The following is a 23,270-nucleotide window of genomic DNA, read 5'->3' on the forward strand; positions in this document are numbered from 1 at the left end:
CTGTAAAAAGGATAAAATATGTTAGAAAATAGACATTAAATATTACAATACTTAAACCTAATCTATTATCTAACATATTTTACGAACAGTTGTGAAAATTACCTTTTAACTTGAATAACATTTTTTTCAGTACCGTCACAGTATGAAACTTGATGGTAAGCTGAAAAAAACAATTGAGTGGGATGTCTAAAACCCCATAAAAATGTCTCCTAACTATAGTTGATACACCATTGAACCTTTGACTATTTATGTAAAACGAAAGCACGCAGGATCTTTTGTAAAAAAAAAGCGGGAAAGCGCCGAATAACAAAAACTATGTTGAAATAGGAATTAGGGTGAATCACCCTCCCCGTGGAGCCTACGGTATGAGGGTTCATGCCACACGCGCGAATACTGCGACCAGGTGTTCGAAGAGATGTAAAAACTGGAAATACCTGCAGTAGAAGTGAGCCTACAACATTGGTCGACAATTGAGGTCGCGGTATACCTTTGGAACACCTGGAAATTCGCATAATGACTAGGCCTTTGTTTGGGAACCGTCCATATATCCCCCGACATGGCGTTTACCTCTGCAGGGGTATTAGGGTTGTTTTTTTTTATTTTGAATTATTATAGCAGTAGGTAAACATAAAAAACCCGTGCGCGTGCAGTCCATTTTTTGTAAAAAATATTTTATAGTTTTTAACTGTACAATCTGATTTTCTTCTTTTTTTTTTTTAGGTCAAATATTATTATTTCATAAATTTTCATAATATTTTGTATCTAGACCTTTAGGCACGATATTGTCGTTGGCTACCGCTATCGCGATTTGTAAGACGGTTACTTTGTATATACCGGTGTTGGTGAGTTGCGGCCCAACCCCTAAATTAAGTACGAGTTGCGGCCCGGGTTTATGAGAGGGACGTATGAGTTGCGGCCACATAATAATTACCACTTTATATCAGCCTATTAGCGTTACCCAAGAGACACTACAGGGAGGTTGGCTGAGTTGTCTCCGAAAAATCTGTCTTTTGGTCAAGTTAAGGTCAAGTTTGGTCATTTTATTTGCCAATGAGCGTTTCGTCGTTGTTATTTTAGTTTTTTTTATATTATTGAGAGAATTTAAAACTTAAAATTTTGACTAATTCAAACTGTCCGATCTCTTTGTTTTCTAGCTTTGACATTTGTTTTCTAATAAACGCTTCTTTCTCGCACAGTTTCTTAATAATTTACTTCTACATTTTATATACGTTTCAGATTGAATTTCAAGTAGCATATCAAAGAAGTTATAAATATTTGGATGGCTAGTATAGAATGAACCGTTTAATTTTAAATGAAAACTTTCACAGCTGTTTGTGGTACGGTTGTAGCTGGCAGTAAACTATGCCCAAATATTGGGGGAAACGTCGCGTCTGGTGAAATGTAGTTAAACTAATTAAATCCTATAAGATATTGAGTGGATCTCTTTAAAAAAATCATCCTGTGTAACTAAATTGGCGATAAAAGTTTTAAGATAAAAAAGGTTGCACGGGCCGCAACTCATACGTCCATCGAAAACTGCCGGGCCGCAACTCGTACGTCCATCGAAAATTTCCGGGCCGCAATTCACCGGTCTCCAACATTGTAAACAACACCTCGGGCCGCAACTCACCTACAGCCGTATATACATATTATACTGTAATACAGAACAAAGACGAAACGGCAGGCCGATAAAGAAAAACAGGGCGGATGGTATAAAAAGAGACACGGTGGCTTGTAGAGTGGATTTCCACTTCTGTGCGCAAATGTACGAAGAACGTGTATTTTAGTATAAGGGCCAAACTAAAATACAAGTGACAGGTGACCGAAATCTTTAAAAATTTGTGTCCAGTGTGAAAGTCATAAATAATTTCCCTTATTCATCGACTTCGCTCGATAAAATCCAATTATCAATAATAAAATTGAAATAATAATAAACTGTAAAAATAAAAATGTACAATTCCAAGTGTAATGTATTTGGTAACAGACAAACGTATTTTGCCAAGCTCGCGTTTGAAAAAAAATTACAAAATATATTAAGCAGGCCTTTCGTTTTCGGACAGATGCCTCCAATGTGGGAGAGTGTTCCTGTTATGTTATTCTCATATTGCAGGCTAATAACCAGCAATGGAGCATTGACTTCGACCACCTGTTGTTGTATAGTTGGTCGTAGAATTTGTCCATTGACCACTTGTTATGGCAGTTACAATTCCAAACCCAATTATTTACTTGCCCGCAAGTTTAATGTCAAGAAACGCTGATGTCTCTTTGTGGCAATCCAGTTCACTTGACAACCTTAGAAGTCAGATGTATTTAGTTTAGCTCTTATAATCTACTGACTAAAGTGATTCCATCTTGATAACTCATAACCGTCAACAACAGCATTATTTATTTTCAGTCAAAATTATCAGAAAATAAAGATAAAAATTCTAAAAAAGAGTTTCCCGAGGACATTTGGTAATATTATTAGTGCATTATCATGGATCTTATAAATGGTGAGGAGTAATCGAAAGCATAAAAATATATGTTGCTAGTTTTTAATTTGATACTTACAACAGAAATACTACACGTATGATTTTAGCTTATTGCCTATAATATTTTATTAGTGTACTATGCATATGGTACTTCATATTTAATGTAGACACTAAACTAGATTGCAAACAACATAAGTAGTATTTACTTGTTTATCTCTCATTCGTGTATCAAACGTACACATAATATGTAATGTATATTGAAATAAGTTAAAAATGACATATAATTGCGTTATTATCACTTAACGTTAATAAAACCGATAAATCTCACAACGATGTCGACTATAGAGCCAATGTACTTTGTTTTAAGGAGACTACAATTTTTCCAAGACTACATTATTTTGTGGACTAAATGAATATTAACAAAGTTTGAGCTAATATAGTTGGCTAAACAGAAGTTGCTATTAATATTTTTTTGGATCTCCGAGTGATACTCAAATGTCCATTTAGGTACATTATATTTTTTAAAGGGTGATTGTATACTACTTGGTGAACAGTTGTCAGTTGTATTGAGAATCTGGTTAGAATATTGTCATGATTCAACCCCATTGTACGATGAGTATAATCACAGGAAACTGGTTTGTGACAGTTCAAAAATGTTTAAGAGATAACACGTCACCGTCGAACAAACAGGTTCCTTTTTAATTTTAAAATAGCCTTACACAAGGGGCAATCGATCCTGGAAATAATATTATAGTATCTATGTGTGTAAGCCAAACTATCCAGGCTCGGATCTAGGATTTTTGTTTTGGGCGAGTAATACGACTGAATAATAGCGACGTTTTTACAAGTCATCATAAATTGATGAAATAAAGTAAAATATATTTATATTACGCCTTTGAGTATATATTGTATTTACACAGCTTACTCAAAGGTTATATACGTATTATCTTTATACGTTTTTTAGTGTTTACAAAAAAGTTTCATGAAATGTAAAATATAGGTAAGTGAAAATTGTTATGTTGACTCGTATGACGTATTCCAAAATAAAAATGACAACATGCGTGATAGGTAACTTGATTTCACCGACAGACTGTCAAGGCATTGATTTGAGATTGAGGGGGGATTTAATCGAAATGCTTTCTAAAATTTGTTTATGCCTATTAATATGAGTAAGACACGGTTTTTTTTTGTTAACAATGCATTTTACAAATTTCAGACTCTATCCGAAAATGTTGTCGAGCTACGGCCTTGGCAAACGGTCAAAATACACACAATTAGACACGACCTTGGCCGTGATCGTTTTCTCGTCCAGGAAACTCAGTGAAAAAGGGTTACTTACTCTAAACGGTATACTAGTAAAAACTATTATGTTGTACCGTGGCAATGCCGGATAGATAACTGACATAATCCGACTTGGCTTACCCATAGTACAAATAATGAGAAACTGTGTAGGTACCTGTAAGTTTTATTACAATAGAGTTAAAAAAAAGATGTACCTACCGTGAATGTTGTGCGGGGACTAGTAAAATCGATGGTAATAGAAATCGTGTGCCAAAAAAAAATAGTATTAATACAAATTTCTAAACACACGAATTCACGTATACTGGATGGAAATAATATAAATTATATTGTGCTGGCGTGCCTACGCGTATAAGGTGCAGGTAGGGGCACTCCAGCGGTATACCCACGGCCTGTGGGCAATATAATTCCTTTGTGTTGCTTGCTGCACATATACTATAATGTATCCTTACGGCCACATATAACCGTATAGCTTGTACATGGCACAAAATATAGTATAGTATTACGGCTAAGATTAACGTTTGTCTGACACCAAGGAATTAGTTACGATTATTTTCTCTACGTAAAAGGTATAGGTATAATTATACATTATGGTAATAATTCTCATTATTGCCTGCTTGGTGCCTTAAAACATATAAACAAATTTTTTTATTATTAATTTTTTTAGTTGCATTTGAATTTTGTTAATTCATTGTAATATACTGTTTTTAAGTATAACTCGCTTAATAACAATTGAACCAAACAAATTCAGTTCATTGGGGACGGGACCATAGCTGTAGAGATTGGGCGGTCCTAGGTCCGGAAGAATATTATTATTATGATCAATACGACTAATTATAATAGACCGAGTACTGGCAGCTATTGCTGTATGTACAATGGAGTTCGTTGTAGACTATCACAAAGTTGTATATTGTGATATTTTTGAAATATTTTGTTGTGAACTCCGGTTCTAGCAGCAATGGCAAACACATAAAACGGTAACAAAAATAAACAAATGGAGCCTGTACACCAGTGCAGTAGTATAATATACAACCCCCACACAGACGTGACGACGGTATAAGGGTACTCACGACCGAGGGTCGAACACGAAGGGGTGGTGTTGGTGCTGCGCCATGGTCCTTTGTCGTTGACTACCCCTTCTCCTGATGTATAATCTGTTATATTCGGTGAGTTTCTTTGTTCGACTGGCTCGCAGACCCTGACAATGAACACTACTGATAATACTAATAATAATATAATACATATATTTAACGCCCAGAGCGTTTTCTTGATAGCGTGGCGCGGGCGTCCCCTTGTGAACGACCAGTGGAGAGCGATTGAAAAATAAAAGAATGGTCTCTGATTTTTATGTCGGTGAACTGAATTCGGGTATTATAATACGGTTTAAAACACACGCATATCACTTTTTTTCAGTGATTATAATGGTTCCAAAACTAAAATAAAAACACTAGCCTTCATAGAAAGTGGAAGTGAATAATATTAAAATTACAACTGCTTACTTCAGAGGGCATGCGGGAGGAGAATATAAATGAAAAAAGTATAGGTACTTGTTAAATGTTGGCTCTCTAAATATATGATTTTGTGTTGAAAAAACTGAAAATTATCTTATTTTTACACATAATTATTTTAACTATTCTAAATACTGTGGTCGTTTTTCCTACATTTCTATGAATTTTTACCTCTTTTTTTTTTTTTTTTTTAATTGAGATCCCAATTTGAAATTTACACATTTTACGTACAATTTTCTCAGCTTTCAAACATAAGAACAATTCACAAATTTTAGGCAACATAAAAAATAACTTTTTAGGTTATAAATTAAATTTTAATGTTATTCTGCTACGCGAAAAAAAATTTTTTTTTCAGAAAGATGAGATTATTTTACATAAGAAACTGATTTTTAATAATTGTATTTTGGTGGCCTAAGATACTATTAAAATGAGGTGTCATGACAAAAACCCAAATTGCTTGTTACAATCATAGCCAAAATAGTCGAAAAAAAATCCAAAAAGATTTAAGAACATTCTTGTCATTGTAACAGACATGCAGTACAATTTTCAAAAAATCGGTGAGGGGTTGGTCAAAACGTTTGTCCATACTTGGTGTTTTGACCCTTATATCCATTGTTTCAGTATTTATTCAAATTACAAACGCCCTTTTACTCCTTATTGGATAAGCTTGTACTAGCAGAGTAAGCTTGAAATATTATAAACCAAATATGAATAAGTACATGCTATATAATAATAATAATGAATATAGATGATGTAATGTTGATAGGTTTATTCTTTTAAACAAAAGCGACAAAGACATAATATGTTTTTTATTAGTTTTAGCCGCCAGGGGCATGGTTTATTGCTTTAGGTATATTATGTTTTTTTCCACTAAAGTTAAAAACAACTAATTTATTTTTTCGCAAGTTTTAATTATATAAACATTTGTTTGGGGTAAAAAAAATACTTTTTAAAATTTCAAAATATTTTATTTTAGTTTATTACTCTAATACTTGACTTTTAATAAGGATTGTTCGAAAAATTGCCTATACTTTTTAATAAATTGTTGGGTAGTGTTCTCTTAAATAAAAAAATGTCTATATCCAATTTGTAATGATTTAATGGATTTCCTACTTGCTAGTACGAAATGGAAATTTGTAATTTCTCTAAAAAATAGAGGTACCGAGACCATATGCATATATACATTTACATCTAAAAGTAATAATTTAAAAAACAAGGTGTTTATTCCTATTAAATAGAACAAAAATTGGCATTCATTCCAATGCTCGTTTCTATTAACAGTGCTTAAGATTCTACATTCAAATAGAGACTACCATACATAATCTATTGTAGGTAATGCTTACATACATTGTGTGTACTGTGTGCATTTAATTTTATTACTTTTATAGTGCTTGCAGTTTGAGGCGTCGCGACAGTAATATGTTGTACCTATAAAATAAAAATATATATCTACCTGTTATAATAGTGTTACTACTATGAACTCCTACTCTGTATAGTCTACCGGCCGGTTCTCAGGTATGTGCCCTGTTGCCGTGTCAGTGTTTATTATTGTTTTTCTTCGAAAGACCTAACCAGGCGTGTACATAGAATATAATTAAAAGACCGGCTTGAGCCATGATCGTCTCGAAAATTTATTAAGTATATATATATATATATATATATATATATACCTTGGAATTATTATTATAATAATATTTCTGTAATAATAATTCATTTATATAACCCTATCGATGGCCGCTTTGCTTAGATTAGCCAACTAAACAAGCAGGTACTCTTCCAAAAATGTTCCTACAGGAAAGATACTTACATCATATTATGAAAGTTTAGAACTTTATCTGTGTCGCCTCGACAATTTTTTTAATAGTAAAAATGTCTTCAAGTTATATAAAACAAATATCAGAATGTTATTTATTATAAATGAACCTTCAAATTCTACATTAACTCTCTGTCTGGATTTTTTGGAAAGAAAACTTCGCCTTTTATTTGGAACCAAAAATTGGACTTTATTTGAAATCAATTTAAGAAAATCATTCAAACGTATGAAACATGCTAATATTACCATAAATATGGGTTTTTAACAGCTTCACAGGCAATTTAAAATAATAAAATCAGAAGTCGGATTCGGACCAAGCCAAAAAAATAACGTAATTATGGTTATTGTTCCAAAATCGCGTTATACAGTTGATTAAACTTAAATAAAATATTGTAAAAAGGAATTTAACAAACACAAATTGATCAAATGAACGCACGTTGATAACAAATTAAAACATAAACTTACTTAAACATTTTTGTAATTTTTGTAATTTTTTTCTTTTGTTTTTTTTTTATTCCTACTTAATAGAATCGAAAATTTTGGTTTAAAAACTAGAAAACAATTGTTGATTCCTATTACTAATTTCTATACTGTTCAGTTAATTATTGTCAATATTTTCAAATTAGATTGCTCCGTTCACGCATAAGCCTAGCTCGAATCCAAACAAAACAACAATGATTATTCAGTTAAATAAAAAAAACAACCTTTGCACATTTATGTTTTAATTATAAAATGTCTATATAAACAGTTAACATTTATCTTGCACATATCATAAATGGGTACTCATTTTGTTATCAAACATAAAATATTGAACGATAATCAATTTACTAAATTAACGTAAAAATAAAAATTAATAAAGCTGTATAATATATATATTTTATTTAGTTTTTTCCACACAATACATCTTAATAGTTACTATTGAAAGGAATCGACTATACAATACAAGAACAATGCTGTTAAGTCTTAATTATTAAATAAATAGAATTGTTACTTATTATTAACATCGTTCTAGTTAAAATATAATTTTAAACTACAAAATATGAAAGTGAAGAAAATAATGATAGATAACGTCACTCATATAATTTAAATATAAATATAATACTATTTAGTAACATTTTAAACATGGCAAAAATAATAAATAAAATTCTTAATTTTAACTTTGATAGTCATAGTCAAAATTTTCTAATTCTTAATCAATCGAGATTGGTAACTTTTATTAATCTATTTATTGCAAATCAATATTGCAGTGTACTATCGAGACTAAACCGCTACCACTATGGGCTATGATAATATATAATACTTGTATATTTTACAAGCAAACAAAAATAAATTAAATAAAGGTAGTACACTTTTGTAAGGTTGTATATCACAGTATATTATATTCAAACATTTTCATTTAAATTGTTTCTGGAAATATTAGGATTAGAAAACAATGGTTCTATTAATTTGGTTTTCAGTCAAGTCACCTATAAATATATTAACGTCATTTTAACATTTTTTTTTAGCGTAGATGTGCCTATTATAATATGATAAACTTATTGATAAACGTAATAATTTTTATTAGTAGTATAACTTGAATGTTATTTCAAACTGTTGCTTTTAATTAGTTTGATTAAAAAAAACATATAGAGAATAATAATATTCACAATAAATAAGAGATCTTAAACTTTCATTGAATTTTAACCGTTACTATAAAAGTGTAAAATGTATGTGAACAAACATATAAAATACACGGAACAAAAAATAAACAATTTGTATAAATTGATTTACAGAATTATAATTAACAGCTCGAAATTTACCACTCGTGCGGGTTTTAAGTTAAGTAAACTTAATAGTCAAAATATTATTAAATAATACTGTTTTAAAATATATTTATCTGTATGCTAGTTTACCGTATTTCACTTTGGATTTCTCTTGCCAAATGAAATATTCATTGTATATCAATTTTATGAGGAATAGATGAAAAATAACAATCAGAAAACCAATCGCTACCCAGAAAAATGTAGGCAGCCCTCCAAGATGATGGCCATGCTTGTGTAGTGCAATTACATGGTGTTCGTGGGCTGGAGCTGAAAAATGTTCACAAATTATCTATAAATCATCATAATAATATTTTTCAATTACAAACAAGTTCTGTTGTAATAATTTTGAATGCCTTGTTACTTCTCTGTCTTCACTATGCACCAAACCCACTGCACTGGCTTTTTGTTATTTAATTACAAATTGCCCAGTTCTATTTAATCGTAATAATAGTTACCTTCCAAAACTTCTTTAACGTGAATCGCGTGCCTTAAATCTTCCATGTGCTTCCTGTCGTAAGTGATATACAATATTGCTGTTACCGGATCGGTGATTTTTACGGGGAATGTCTTGTATTCGGGTCTAAAAAAACATTAGAAAATTATACTAATAATTTATTTTTAAGCAACTGCTACAACACAGTAATAATAATCATCTCGTTTACACACCCCAATAACACCGGATCATCTAAACAACCGCCATCGCAGGCATAATAGTTTTTGTCGCTACGGTCCATGGCCACCGATATCACAGCTTTATTGTCTTCTTGAACAATGACTGTGACATTAATGTGCGTCATATTCCCATAATTCAAACGCCTTACAAGATTACCAAATAATATTATTGTTAAAAAATTATGATCAGGCGGTAACTTTTTCATTCTTATAATACCTGAAGTAATAATCCCTGTGTAAAAATTTGGGATGCATGTTGAATTCTAGATGTTGGTTGCTGAAACGAAAATTGCCAAAGCTCAATACCATAGCTTGAGCCACACCTGAAGCGCCAGCTTTAACTAAATTATGACAACCCTAAAAAAATAAAAATTTCTAATTACTAACCAATATTCCTGAATATGTGTGTACACTCATAAATTATGATGACTAAAATACTAAAATAGTACTCCACTATACATAATTATAAAGCACAATTTTTGAAAAGTGGCTAAAAAATGTATATATTTAGGATTTGTCACAAATACAATTACAAATGAATCAATCATTCGAGAAAGGGATACCAAATTTTTTTTAAAAAAGTAAAAACTTCATAGACTACCTAAAAAGGTAAAAATTTATGAACTTTTAAAAATATCTATCACCAGAAAATGGAAATCTGCCATAATCTCACTTTGTCAAATTCGTGACTTATGTTCTTTCTCAAATGACTGATTGAAATGTGTTGTACAGTTATTAAGGTTATTATACTTAAGATTAGTATACTTGTTTTGAATTCAGCAAAGAAAACAGATTTAAAAAGATAATAAAACATAGGTACAGATTATACTGAAAATGACACAAAACAGTGATAATTTTAGTGACCCTTTTAAAAAATCAAATAAATGAGTAAATAAAAAATATTTGTAACCAAATTTGTATTCAACAAAAAAATGAACTTATTGTAGTTTTTATTCCAAAATTGATGGTATTTTTTATAATAAAATGTGACCCCATTATCAATAACAAATATTGCTGATGGTATATATTTTTTAATAATTTATAGTTTTGTAGTCTATTTATCTGTATCTTCCTCAGGACTAGAAAAAACGCAAGTCTAAAATTATGATTTTCTAATTATTACAGTATTGTATGTAGAATAGGAAACGGAATTCCGTAAAAAATGTTAACGTTTTAATTTACTTGAGTTATTACAGATATTTAAAAAGAAATTTGTAATTGAATATTGAAAACAGAAAAATTTAAATAAATTAATAGGTTTACACAATTATTTATATCTGTTTCAGTATTTGATTTTACAAAAAATGTAATTCAATAAACTATTTTCACCTGTTTTTCTAAAGTCAAAATCCAAAGAGCCACAGCATTATTTATGTCATTTAGGCTGTAAGGTTTTGGCCATAAAGCCTGGGCTTGCCTAAAAAACCATACGAAAAAGTCATGGATTTATTAATTATTTTTATTATTCCTATAACTGTTCCAACACTTACAGGGTGTCATAATTAGCACCGTAACACCCTTCCACATAAGATAGACTGTTTGAGACTTGAGAAAGAATAGCAGGAGGTGTCGATATTTCGTACGTTGGTGCTCTGATGCTGGATAGAACATAGTACATTGTCGCATTGATTAGGTCTCCATTTAAGACGTCAGCTGCTTTAGAAGTGCTTATAGAAAATCCAGTGTTCCAAAGTTTTTCCCAAATATTTATGTGAGTTTTTTCTACATCATAGTGTAAAATGTTCATCATATGCTGTGAGTAAAAAAATATTAGTAAGCAAATCAATAAAAAAGACAGAATAAAAGGGTGTTGTTCTTACTTCAATTGATTTGCTTTCCAACAATGGCTTGGCAATAGTAAACTCCGATGTTTGTTTTAAAACTGAATACTCGACTGATATTAGGACACGTAATTGATAAATTCCATGTGGCGATATCTAGAAAAAATATATTAAAACGTTAACATTTTGTAAAATAAAGATACAAAAACAATGTTGAATTAACCTTGACTTCGGAGGGATACTTAGAGCACACTATCGAAACACCGTAAATAGGATTCTTAGAAGTCGAAGTACTTATGCCAGAAGTTATTGAGAAATTCTCATTATAATCTGCAATTCTATAACATAAATTATTTGCAATCCAAAAAAATTATAATAAAATAATATGTTTGACTCACTTGATTGTCCGTGTATTGTACATGGACCAGGCGTGATTTTTGTATGGTTGCTGTTTTAGTTTAGCGAACAATGGGAAATCTGTTGGGTTAGATATTTCTATATCCTGAACAATAACCGACGGCAATGCGCGATACGCATAATATTTAACATTACTCCGCAATTTGTTTCCAAAGACTTTGTATCGATTTGATATACCAGTTTTGTAGTTGACCACAGTTGCCGATACCGATGGCCCTTCAACAATCAGCTCTACTATTGGAAACCAGTAAACAGGTACGGACAGTGCTCTGTCATTTTTTATATAGATTGGAGAATCGTTGTCTAGTGTCATACCGATGTAACCATTTCCCACAAATTCTTTAAAGGGGTTTTCATCAGGATATGGAGGTTCGTGTTTGATATTGGCGTTAAAGTTAATTGAGGCATCTCTAGGGTATATCAGAAGTTCTAATAAACGATTTTTCATGAATGCTTCGCTGTCTACAAGTATAAAATAAACATAAAAAATAACACTATTAATGAGAAATTTTTTTTTTTTAACAAGTTACATAAATGAAATAACGTAACTTACGTAAAAAAAACAAGACATTGATTAAGTACTACAACATACGTGTAAATGGTTATTTAAAATTAATTTAAGAAATTGACACGTCTAAAATGTAATTTCAGCATTTTTTTTGGTTTAAGTTAACTTGTTATAGTTTGTGATTAAAATCCCCAAATTCCAATAATTATTTATTTACAATATTATTTGTACGGTTAAGTTAGTATACATTGAATAAATATAACTCAAGCCACCAAAAGTTAAAGGTTTAAATTAAAGAACAAAAGAAATATCTAGCAAAAAATACGCTTTATATTATAATTACATTGCCTAGTAAACAACATAATATTGAAAACTGATTATTAGTATAATGAAGGATAAAGTGAATATGTACGTTACGACATGACAATTTAATTCTGCAAATAAATAATAACTACGAGTATCATACAAAAAAATAGTCACATACCATATTTTGAATTGATGGTGCTGGATGATCGCATGTACGGACTGAGATAATACAAGAAAACGACAACAATAAAAATGATAATTCCTATCTTCTTCGATCTGAGTAAATAAAAGTAAAAAAAAAAAAAAATTTTAAATACCTAATAAAATTTAAACAACTTGTAAGATGTGTTTGATAAGTATTTACATTTTAATTTTTTCCAAGCTTCTTTTCAGTCGATAAATTAAATCTCGTGGACTCATTGTTGAGGTAAGTCGAAAAAATAAATGTATATTTCAAATCAAATGTTCACGATAAACTTACATTTTTAATGAATATAAAGAGAATAACCCGTGAAAAAAGTTATTATGCCAAAGATAGAAATAAACAATGAACATTACTTTTTATACCTAACTAAAATGTCTAACACAGTAAAGCCACAATAATCTGACAATCGCAATCCGGCTATTTTTGATAATAATTGTTATCAATGAGCGTTGTTTATGTGGAAAAGTTTTACTGTGGGTTTGGAGACGGTGGGGAAAGGGCTGGTAGTAATTGTAAATGTATACATATATTAAATACGTTTAATCAATGGTGTAGATAAAAAATATCAATAAAAAAAATATATACATATATAAAATACAATAGTCAATGTGCATACAAATAGTAACGCTTTATTGTGCACAACAATATTTATACATTAATTATGAGTTTACTGACTTGTGAGTTGTGCTATTGGTACATTGCCTATTGACTGTACATATTTTTTAATAATTCTGAAATATTCACGCATTAAATATCATACCGTATGGTTGTTATGGGTTGTTCACTTTTATATTTTATTATTTTTCTGAACCAATGTATATAGAAATACATTTTTAATTTGTTTTTTAATAAAGGTGGGTAGACTACACTTGTTCCAGAAAAAACAAAATTGCCTTGGGCCGTCCCTCTAGCTTAAAAATCCTGGCAGTTTTGGATAATCAATGTATATGAAGGTGTTAAGAGTCTTGCCATATTGGCTTAACATACAAACATATATGTTTACATGCACATAATAATATATTTGATATTTATAATATATACTTGGTATAATTAATAATATTGCTGTTTCCACATCCCTAATGATACAAAATGCATAGTTAATTGTCAAGCAAATAACCAGATTCTTTTTGTAAGCACACGTTCCTCATGAATTCCCAAGGCTAAGTACACGCGCGAATAAACATTTAAACTATATATATATATATATATATATATATTAATACGAGTACATAAAGTTTCAATAAAATAGTCTAAAACTAACGCTGTGACCCTTTTACGACGCACTATGCGCGTGAGATTCTGAAATCATAAAAATATCGTATGTATATTCAATATACTATATTGTTTCCGCCGGATACGACATGTGTGTGTGTGTTGTATTAAGGAATACAAAAAGCCCTCAGACCTCTACCACGTCCGGAGATGGTCAAACGTGACATGAATGTGATGAGTGATCTATGCGCCGTCTGCAACGCAATACATATTTCACTTATTCCGTAGACGGCGAATGAGCATGCTAAATAAATGTTCCACAGGCGACAACCGATGGTACCATTACCAGTTACCACTGGACATCCATAGTAGTGAGACCGTTCACGCACAGGTAATCCCGGCTTGGGAGACAGTAATCTGATTCATTATCCTTTTAAAAAAATAAAGTCTTAACGTAACTACTTAAAATTATTTAATGTGAATATTATTTCATCTTGTGTTTATTATAACTCTACAATTAATGTGGAGAAGAGGAGGAGACGTCATACCACATCATGTGTGAATGTAACTCCCTTGCTACCCTAAGGCAAAGTATCTTTGGTAGACCTTTTCCTGGACAGGATGAAATCAAGGATACTGGGATTAAAGAGTTACTGAGATTTATAAAGGAATCAGGACTATTCAACTTAGAAGGTTATTAACTGAGCAGGACATGGGCATGACAATGTGAAACAGGACTACGGTGAGAGGGTGTGCACAATGGACCTGTAGGTCTGAGTGCATGGGCCCATTCTGGGCCCACCCGTTAACTAACTAAAACTAAAACTAAACTCTACAATTTATTACCAAGTATCTTGTGTATAATTTAATTAAATGATCACCCAAAACATGTATCAACCACGATGTGTATCAAGATCATTAAACAAGTGCCTTTAATATTCAAAGGCCTGCCAACGATGGTCTTAACACCACTTCATACGTGCCTTACCAATCAAAAGTCTACGAAGCAGGGTCTCAACAAAGGCAAAGATGTGATTTTAAGATGCTAAATTTTTATCTATTGTTTACTCAGTGTTGTCTGTTACGCCCAACGTTCCTTCTATAAAAGATTTAGTTCCTTTTTTTATTTTTATAAAATAAAAAACAAAGGGTTTAATTCACTTTTATACTAAACAGTAAACACAGTTTTTTTATAACACATTATCATTTAATTTAAATTTAAATCATAAATTAAAAATATAGTAGATACAATAATTTTGCTATGAAGTATTGTAGTGTTTAGTATTATTCTTTTCGCTTAACATTAGTTTTAAAGGAAAATAATTTAGCTTAAGGAACAATTTTTGAATTACAAATTTGGTTAAGGCTTTACATAATTTACCAAACATTTATACAAACCTAATTCTTTAATTTAATGTAATCTGTAACTATTGTGAATTATTATTTTTATTGGCGGGGATTGAACTTGATTTAAATGTTGTCCAGCAAAAGAACCAATAGGTATTAGGTACTAACTAGAAAAATGTCATGTTGGATTTATAATTTTTTTTATTGCTAATCAAAAAAATTAAAATATTCTAACATAACAAAAATTATGAAAGCAGATAGTAGCAGCCGACAGTTATACGCAGTCATATTATTATAATATTATATTTATACTATATTATAGGCTATAGCATAAGTAAGTACAGTATGTTATGAGATGCCTACAAAAAGGTAAAAAATCGTCTAATAGTAAGTTTTCATTTAATTAAATGAAAAATGGATATGGAAATTGGAATTTGAATGACATAAATTATAATATAATTGATGACTGATAAGAGCCAGTTAAACCAAAGAGCTTATAATAAAGGAAATAGGCGGGCAATTTCCTTTATTATAAACACAAAACAGAAGAATCTTATCACAATGACACATTCATCAGTGATAAAGTCAACCGACATTTAGATTTTCTTAGAAAATTTGGAAAATAATAATGCATTGCTTTTAAATTTCGGTATGTTCGACTTACATAAAACTATTTTTGAAAACATTACATTAAGATCGCAAGATATTTCTTATTTTCAATCATTTTGTGTGTGGTAAGTAATCGTTTTCATTAGGATTTTATTATTGGTATTACATACAAAATATTTGGTGGCAGAAATTTAGTAGTTTTTAGATGATTTTTTGTGTACTTTTAATTAAGTACTCAACTTTTTTATATGTATGTAGGTAACGGATATAAAAACTAAATCTTAAAACCAGTCGAATAGTATAAATTTGATTAATGAAATGTTACTATATACCTATTAATTTTGGCTCATTTCTTTGTCAGATTTGAGTTTGAGAACGTTTATTATTCTTATTTGTTACATATACTTGCACAAATTTATAGAATATTTTGTTGCTTGTTAAGACAAAAAAAATTATTTAATTAAAAAATATGTACCAAATTTATCAAATGGTATTGGATTTAATAATTTATTACCGGCCTCCACAACAGTTGAATACTCTAAAAAGGTCACTAAATTATAATATAGTGGTTGGCTAAATCAACTATTTGTTACTACCTTCTAATATTCGGATTGCAACTTTTACTATCAACTAATTAATTAAATACTTATTGAACAACTGAATAATTTTAGTCTATGCCTAAATTGCCCAACTAAATATATTTATTGACAACAATTTTAAGATTGGTAAATTCTAATATTTTTACGTTTTTAAAAATTAATTTACAAAAGCAAATATAACTTATTAATTATTAATAATTAATTTGATTAATTATTTGTTAAAGCAATATTGACAGTAGGTGTAATCTTTTTATTTTTAGTATAAATCAACAATTATTATATTTTCGTAATAAGTATAATAACTAAATTTGTCACAAAATATTTTTAAATAATTTGGTAGGAAAAAGTTGATTGGACCCAAGGGTACCACTGGAAGTTTAATAATGATTTGTTAGCACTTAATGAACATTTATCTGTCATAATTGTAGTTACTAAAATTATAAATTTTCAGACGTTTGGATTAATACACCAAAAAAATAACCATGCAGAAATCTATGTCCAAATCTGAAGTCCGGTGTGCTAGTTTAATTAACAATGTGCTCAATGAAAATATAAATGTGGACGAAATCATAGACAAGATTAAATCTGCTGAACAAAATGTACTTATTTCAACACAATTTTAACAACTGTATTTAATATTCAATTTAATTACTTTTTTAACAATTTTGGTTATAGAATGTTCGTCCGGGTGTTGGCAAAATAGAGTTCACTGTTTATGTAATTGATTTTATTCACAATAAAACCATGCCGTAAGTAAATTATTGGCAGTAAATTAATATATTTTGGATGTTGACTTTTTATTTATATATATATTTTTTTTTTTGAGGCTCATTAATCCACCCGAAGACATCACTGAAATTGGTAATGTATTTAATGTACCAGAAGTCGAATCACCTACAGTTAAAAGAATATTGCCAAAAACGTCTACGCCAAAAAAGATTGTTCCAAATCAAGATAAAAAAACAGTGCAAATTCAAACTCTGACACCAAAGACATCTAAAATAAAAACAAATGGTAAGTTATTCTGATGACATTGTAAATATGTTTTATCTATATGTATATATATATATATATATATATTTATATATATATATATTACTCATTATAGTTGTTTCAGATACTAATAAAAAAAATCGAAAATGCCTAGACCTACTGGCTAATTTATACGCTGCAGTTTTAGAATCTAATATTTTATGTAATTTATATCACGAGCTGGGGTTCGTGTTCACTCTTCTCAGCTTAAACAATTCAGAGAAGAAAAAATCTATCGAAAGCTTTAACTCTAACACTATAATTTATTTTAAATCAAGCGATGACTGTCAATATTTTGCTTCAAAATCGATTGAAAATTTATTGTCAATCATTACCCACTTAGAAAAACCAATTGTTAATATTATCGTAAAACAGAAAGCAGTCAATATGTATGCACCAGATATTGCTAAAACTGTTGACTGTAATATGAAGGTCACAGTTAGTATAGTATATTAGTAACTTAATTATTTTTTCTTGTGAAAATATAAATATATTTTTAATTTGTATGTTGTCTTTTTAGAACGTGAGTGATGACGCAAAATTACTTCATTCGAGCGTGACCAAAGGTACAGTAAAATTTGACGAGGAGCATGATACGAAAGATTGTTTTCCGACCGTAAAAATGTTTTACGCATTTAAAACCCAACGAGACGCATTTTACGAGCTCTTGGAAAACTGGAAACAAACCGAAAATCAAACCCAGTTGAGTCCAAATAAAGTGGCTTACATTCAGAAGATGTTGAGCGAACACAATAGTGCCGTAAACATGAGTAAATTTACCAGGCTCTTTGTCACGCAGTTGATTAACTCTTCGTTCGAAGAGTCAAAGGTCATTATTTTTTTAACAAATAATTAATACGCATTGTGTTAATAATCTATTTGTATCGTAGAACGTTTATAAAAGCAAAACTCTCAAAGAGTTATCAGCTTCCAAGTTGGAATTGCTTCATCAGCGTATCACAAAGCGTGATTACACTAGTGGGAGTAATGTTAATCCTTCGAATGAATTTACTGGCGTCCAATTGTTTTTCAAGGAGTTCATCACGTTGTCGTTAGTGAATGGAATATTTTGTAAACATTTAATTGATACTTTGGTGCACAGAATCGACGTGATCAATGCAATGGAGTGGGCTTCTGAATTACATGAAGGTTTGGAAGAATAATTAAGGGGGTTAACAAAATATTTTTACAATTTTCATTAGTATTTTTTAATTTTAGGTGGAATTTTTCAACAGACTTATTTTACGTATCTCGATACATTGCGATTGTTGGCCAAATTTCTCGCTTTTACATTATATTATCCGTATAATGGCTGCAACATGATTAATCCAACTTTAAAAGAATATCTTTGGGATATTCGTTCCAAGGTAATACCACATTTTAGATAAAACATTTCTAACATCTAATTTTGTTTATTACTCTAAATTAAACCAAGGGTAGACGATTTGGTGAGTTGTAAAAGTGGCAGTGTTTAGCGTTCACTATCTCCGGCTCAGCACTCGGTCTAGTTTGCCCTTGTTTCTAGTGATGGTCTATCAACCAGAGTTGGCTATTATTCCAAGCAGTATTCCTTTATTTAATAATTCATTATTTGATATTCGATCCCACACCTTGAGACCTTGATATAATTTCCTGAATTAATGATATGATATGTAAATACATTAAATTTTTATTCAGAAATAATAAAAGATGTACTAATATACAGATTATTTATAATTTATTGTTTAAAAAGAAATTATTTGAAAATGTATTTATCTTCTATTTAAAATTTACCTAACACTGCTAAAAACTTGGTAATATATTTATTCTTATTTTATTCCATTGATTCAGGTGTTACCACCATTGAACATACTTACCAAACTACGTGATGCCGTCAAACATGGACACGGACAGATTGTGTTAACTGTATTTTGGGTTGTCGAATACTTATATCAAGTCGATCAAATTACGATTACAACACCATTTTACAAAAGCGTTTTGACGTGGCTCTACGCGTTTTGTATGAATAGCAAAGTTGTCTCTAGTTCTGCTTTAATTTTGAGATTTCAAATCAACTCAATGTTCGATTATATTAACATAGCACCTCACATGTTATTTGATGATGCGATCAAAATTCGCGAAAAAAGTAAATATAATTAATATAAAGTACTTTATTGTCAAGCATTTTACTAAAATTTATTTTAAAGATTTTGTCGAGAATGTATGCAACGCATTGAAGAACGACCCGATTGTATGTGCAAAACGGCTTTACCACTATTGTCCTCAGCTAAATAACTATCGTACAATATTGGAAAATAAGACCAACGGTAAAAAACAAAAATTTGTATCACCCACACTCAGGTCTACCAGTCGAAAAGAAATACAACAAAAACGACTAGTAGAGGTAAATATAGTGATATATAGAAATATATTTGAGATGTTTTTAAATTTGTTATTGAACTTCCAAGTTGGAGCTGGAATCTCATTTTTTCGAGAACCATTCCCCTTCAGTACTGACGACTGTTGATTTTGTTGCTAAGCGATTAGCTTCTGCATGCACCAAAATGATTCAAAATAAAGGCGTGGCCGCCGTTAAAAGTCATTTTGTCAATATTGTCTGTGACAAGCTCAAGAATCACATGAACACAATCGTAGTGAGTAAACATACTATGCATGTATAATATAATTGAAATTGAAATTGAAGTTAAAAATAACATTTTGCATAGGAGACAGAATTTAAAATCGACGAAAGTGACGTGTCCAAGTGCAGTATGTTTATGAGCACAACAATTCAACAGTATGTGGACAACTATTCCAAAAATAACATACCAAATTCATTAAAAGAATTATTGGATCCAAACACGGTGAATCCTAATTCTCTACCATTTTGTATCGCCGTGACAGTGAGAAAATTTAAAACTTTAGTTTCCGAATGGGTTAAAAACCATATAAACATAAAAAGTAAGCCTTTATATGTGCCTTTTTAATAAAATAATTTAAAAAAAATTACAATTACAGGTATTTTCATTGATTATATAAGTACGGAACTGAAACAAAATTTAAAAAACGGCACTATAAATGAAGACGGAAGCAATTTACAAAAGATATTAATACCTAGTCAAAATGAAGAGTCTGACATTAACCTGTTCATTCCAGAAAATGACCTCATTGTGAATTTAAATGTGAGTGCCGATTTTATTTCTCTAATAACATTTGTTTAATTTTACTACTGTATATATCAAACATAAGTTAGTTTTATTATGTCACAGGTATTAATTTGTGTTATGTTGACAAATAGCTAAATTCGGGACCTTCAATTAAAATATTTGTTTTTGTTTTGTATTTTAACCGATATTATGGGGATTTATATTTACGGTTTTTTAAAAATATTTAAACACCGTTATATTAATCTAAGTGATAATGTTTTATTGAGTAATGGTTATCTGATTTTTCATTTTTATTGCTACAATGCACTATGCAGGGACATACATACATATTTCTTAGCCTGTTCAATGTACTCTAACCTTGCCTTAATAACCACAGTCATCTTATCAGTTCGCATAAGTCTGGGATTAGCTTTACATTCATTACTATCGCACCTTGCCTCTTAGTCTTCGCTTTTTGGCAGTTCAAGTTGTTATTCGTTAAATTTATCAACCTGTAAATAAATAGGTAACTATATCCAATTTTATAAGAATTTTTGTGTTTTTTATAGTATTATTCGATTTTCAAAGGGAAATGGGTGAACTATTAAAATTATTGGCCATAGAAAGAATCTTATGAATACGATTTCTAATCTACAGACTTTCCACTTTCAGAAATCGGTTTGGTGGCTTGTGAATCTAGACACAAAAATATAACAAAATTGTTGTAAAAACAATACTGTCTCAAATCCGCATGAAGGCTAATAAAACATTCAAACTACTTTTTTAATTAGAATAATATAAATGTACCTATTTCCTCAAGTTAATAGTATTTCCTGTAATAAACTATGAAAAAATGTAATAATCACTTTATTTATTTGAATTTAAATGAACAATAAAAAATATTATACCATATTCGATACCATATAACTTATTTATTATTACTAGCATTTCTAGAGTTTTGGTTGTGGTGTTAATATATTTATACTGGATTTATGTCTTTTTTTTCCCTCGATAGATATTTAGTTTAAAAATAATCGAAATCGACGATTATAAATTAACAAAAGAAGATTTGTTTAACTATGCAGAAGAATTCAAAGAAATCTTGGAGAACAAAAACAATATGGAATTAACGGTATTTCGTTTTATTTTAACGAGACTATTGGACAACCTAATGTTAGCAAGTAAGTTAAAAATTATTTTCCAAGAAACTAACTCGAATACAAAAGTTATAGATTTATTATTTTTTGTCTTCTAGCATATCACTCGCCCAAGTTAATCACAACAGACATAATCAAAGTATATCATCCATATTTTAACGAAAGACAATTTGACGTTTCCACAATTCTTTGTGAGCGTAACATCAATTTACTATCGGAAAAATCTAATTCACTGAAATCTGTAACTGGTGATAAAATAGCTGAATGGATTAAATATTTTATTGAAAATGAATTTTTAACTATCGATGACTTGACCAATCAAGTAATGTCAATATTACAAACATCCTGGCCTGAAGTAATTTAATAAAAAAGTGATATATCGTTTTAAGAGTTTTATTATATATATATATCTTCTTTTTTTACATTTGCAGGACACGCTGAAGTGTTTGTCAATTTGTTTCAAAGATTTGAATCACGTTTGCATGAAGAAATTCGACGACAGTAAAGTACAAGAACTGTTTCTGTGGTTAACTCATTTTATGGATGTAATTGAAGATTATGACGAAGGATATTAATGCATAAACTTTAGATTAGTTTACTTATTTTTTTAAGTACAAAACACGAATTTATGTTAATTTTGATGATTTTTTTTTTTACCAAGAAGACTGATTTGGATCCAATTAGATGTAGTGATTTTGAGTGATAACTTTGAAAGCATAATTATTTTTAGCGATGAATTTACTTTTGTATACTTTTATTGTAACCATTTACATATTTTTTTCTTTTTGTTATTTATAATTTATTCTCAATTATTATTATTATAATTGTATAAATATAAATTAAGTCCTTTTGGTTTTTATTAGTAACGTTTTAATATTATTTTGTTTTCAATGATTATCAGTAGACTTATTTAAAGGTTAGATAGTGTACCTAGAAAGGTTTACAATGATGTGTTTTTTGTGTGTGGACCCGCGATATATCCCAAACCGATGACTAATATAAAACTAAATGTTTTATGGCCAAAAATGTCCTCAATCTTCCAACAATCTACACATTTTTCACTTCAAAATTTTGGCTTGCTATAATTTTTTTTTTTTTTAATAATTACATTGTATGAAATATTCTTCAGATAGAGTACTACCGATAAACAGTGAAACCCTGAGAAAATATTATTAACACTTTCATCTAGAATGGGTAGAAATGTTTCATTCATTTCGTTCTTTTAGATGTTATTTTAGAACTTACGTAAAGTCTAAAAATTATACTGACAGTATATTAGGGTTATAAAGTGGTCACAAAAGTCTATAGTCAAACTCTTTACTTATTAAGGAAAAACTAAAAGGGGGGAAACTACATTTTGTCCGTTTTCAATTTCTAGGTTAGGCTATTTGTGAATAAACCAACAGG

At 29.9% G+C, this 23,270-nt stretch overlaps 2 protein-coding genes across 5 annotated transcripts; one reads left to right on the plus strand and one right to left on the minus strand.

Annotated features, from left to right (window-relative positions):
• Positions 1 to 8,113: 8,113 nt before the first annotated feature.
• LOC126836479 (uncharacterized protein KIAA2013 homolog) lies at positions 8,114 to 13,196 on the minus strand. 2 transcript variants are annotated; one of them, XM_050569943.1, is made up of 12 exons: positions 12,942 to 13,196; positions 12,756 to 12,853; positions 11,745 to 12,225; positions 11,570 to 11,684; positions 11,386 to 11,502; positions 11,056 to 11,318; positions 10,895 to 10,982; positions 9,783 to 9,922; positions 9,560 to 9,709; positions 9,349 to 9,473; positions 8,984 to 9,160; positions 8,114 to 8,557 (listed from the first exon to the last, which is right to left on the minus strand). In XM_050569943.1, exons 1-12 carry the CDS (start codon positions 12,995 to 12,997, stop codon positions 8,514 to 8,516), a joined length of 1,854 nt encoding a protein of 617 aa, XP_050425900.1. In that variant the 5' UTR covers positions 12,998 to 13,196; the 3' UTR covers positions 8,114 to 8,513. The 2 variants fall into 2 exon arrangements, with proteins under 2 accessions (XP_050425900.1, XP_050425901.1); XM_050569944.1 differs by lacking the exon at positions 8,114 to 8,557 and having other exon boundaries at positions 8,576 to 9,160.
• A 982-nt stretch (positions 13,197 to 14,178) lies between these two features.
• On the plus strand, positions 14,179 to 22,643 carry LOC126836872 (codanin-1). 3 transcript variants are annotated; one of them, XM_050570540.1, is made up of 16 exons: positions 14,179 to 14,385; positions 17,001 to 17,148; positions 17,225 to 17,298; positions 17,376 to 17,563; positions 17,658 to 18,019; positions 18,102 to 18,410; positions 18,472 to 18,730; positions 18,800 to 18,948; positions 19,412 to 19,706; positions 19,768 to 19,964; positions 20,029 to 20,214; positions 20,287 to 20,521; positions 20,579 to 20,742; positions 21,722 to 21,887; positions 21,962 to 22,218; positions 22,295 to 22,643. In XM_050570540.1, exons 2-16 carry the CDS (start codon positions 17,032 to 17,034, stop codon positions 22,436 to 22,438), a joined length of 3,102 nt encoding a protein of 1,033 aa, XP_050426497.1. In that variant the 5' UTR covers positions 14,179 to 14,385; positions 17,001 to 17,031; the 3' UTR covers positions 22,439 to 22,643. The 3 variants fall into 3 exon arrangements, with proteins under 3 accessions (XP_050426497.1, XP_050426496.1, XP_050426498.1); XM_050570539.1 differs by lacking the exon at positions 14,179 to 14,385 and adding an exon at positions 15,353 to 16,075; XM_050570541.1 differs by lacking the exon at positions 14,179 to 14,385 and adding an exon at positions 15,353 to 16,075 and having other exon boundaries at positions 17,667 to 18,019.
• Positions 22,644 to 23,270: the final 627 nt, after the last annotated feature.

Source organism: Adelges cooleyi, unplaced genomic scaffold (genome assembly GCF_023614345.1).
Source record: "Adelges cooleyi isolate 19-005CV unplaced genomic scaffold, UGA_ACOO_1.1 ACOO_flye_CR_arks_rails_tigmint_CR_PRNA_247, whole genome shotgun sequence".
NCBI lineage: Eukaryota > Metazoa > Arthropoda > Insecta > Hemiptera > Adelgidae > Adelges > Adelges cooleyi.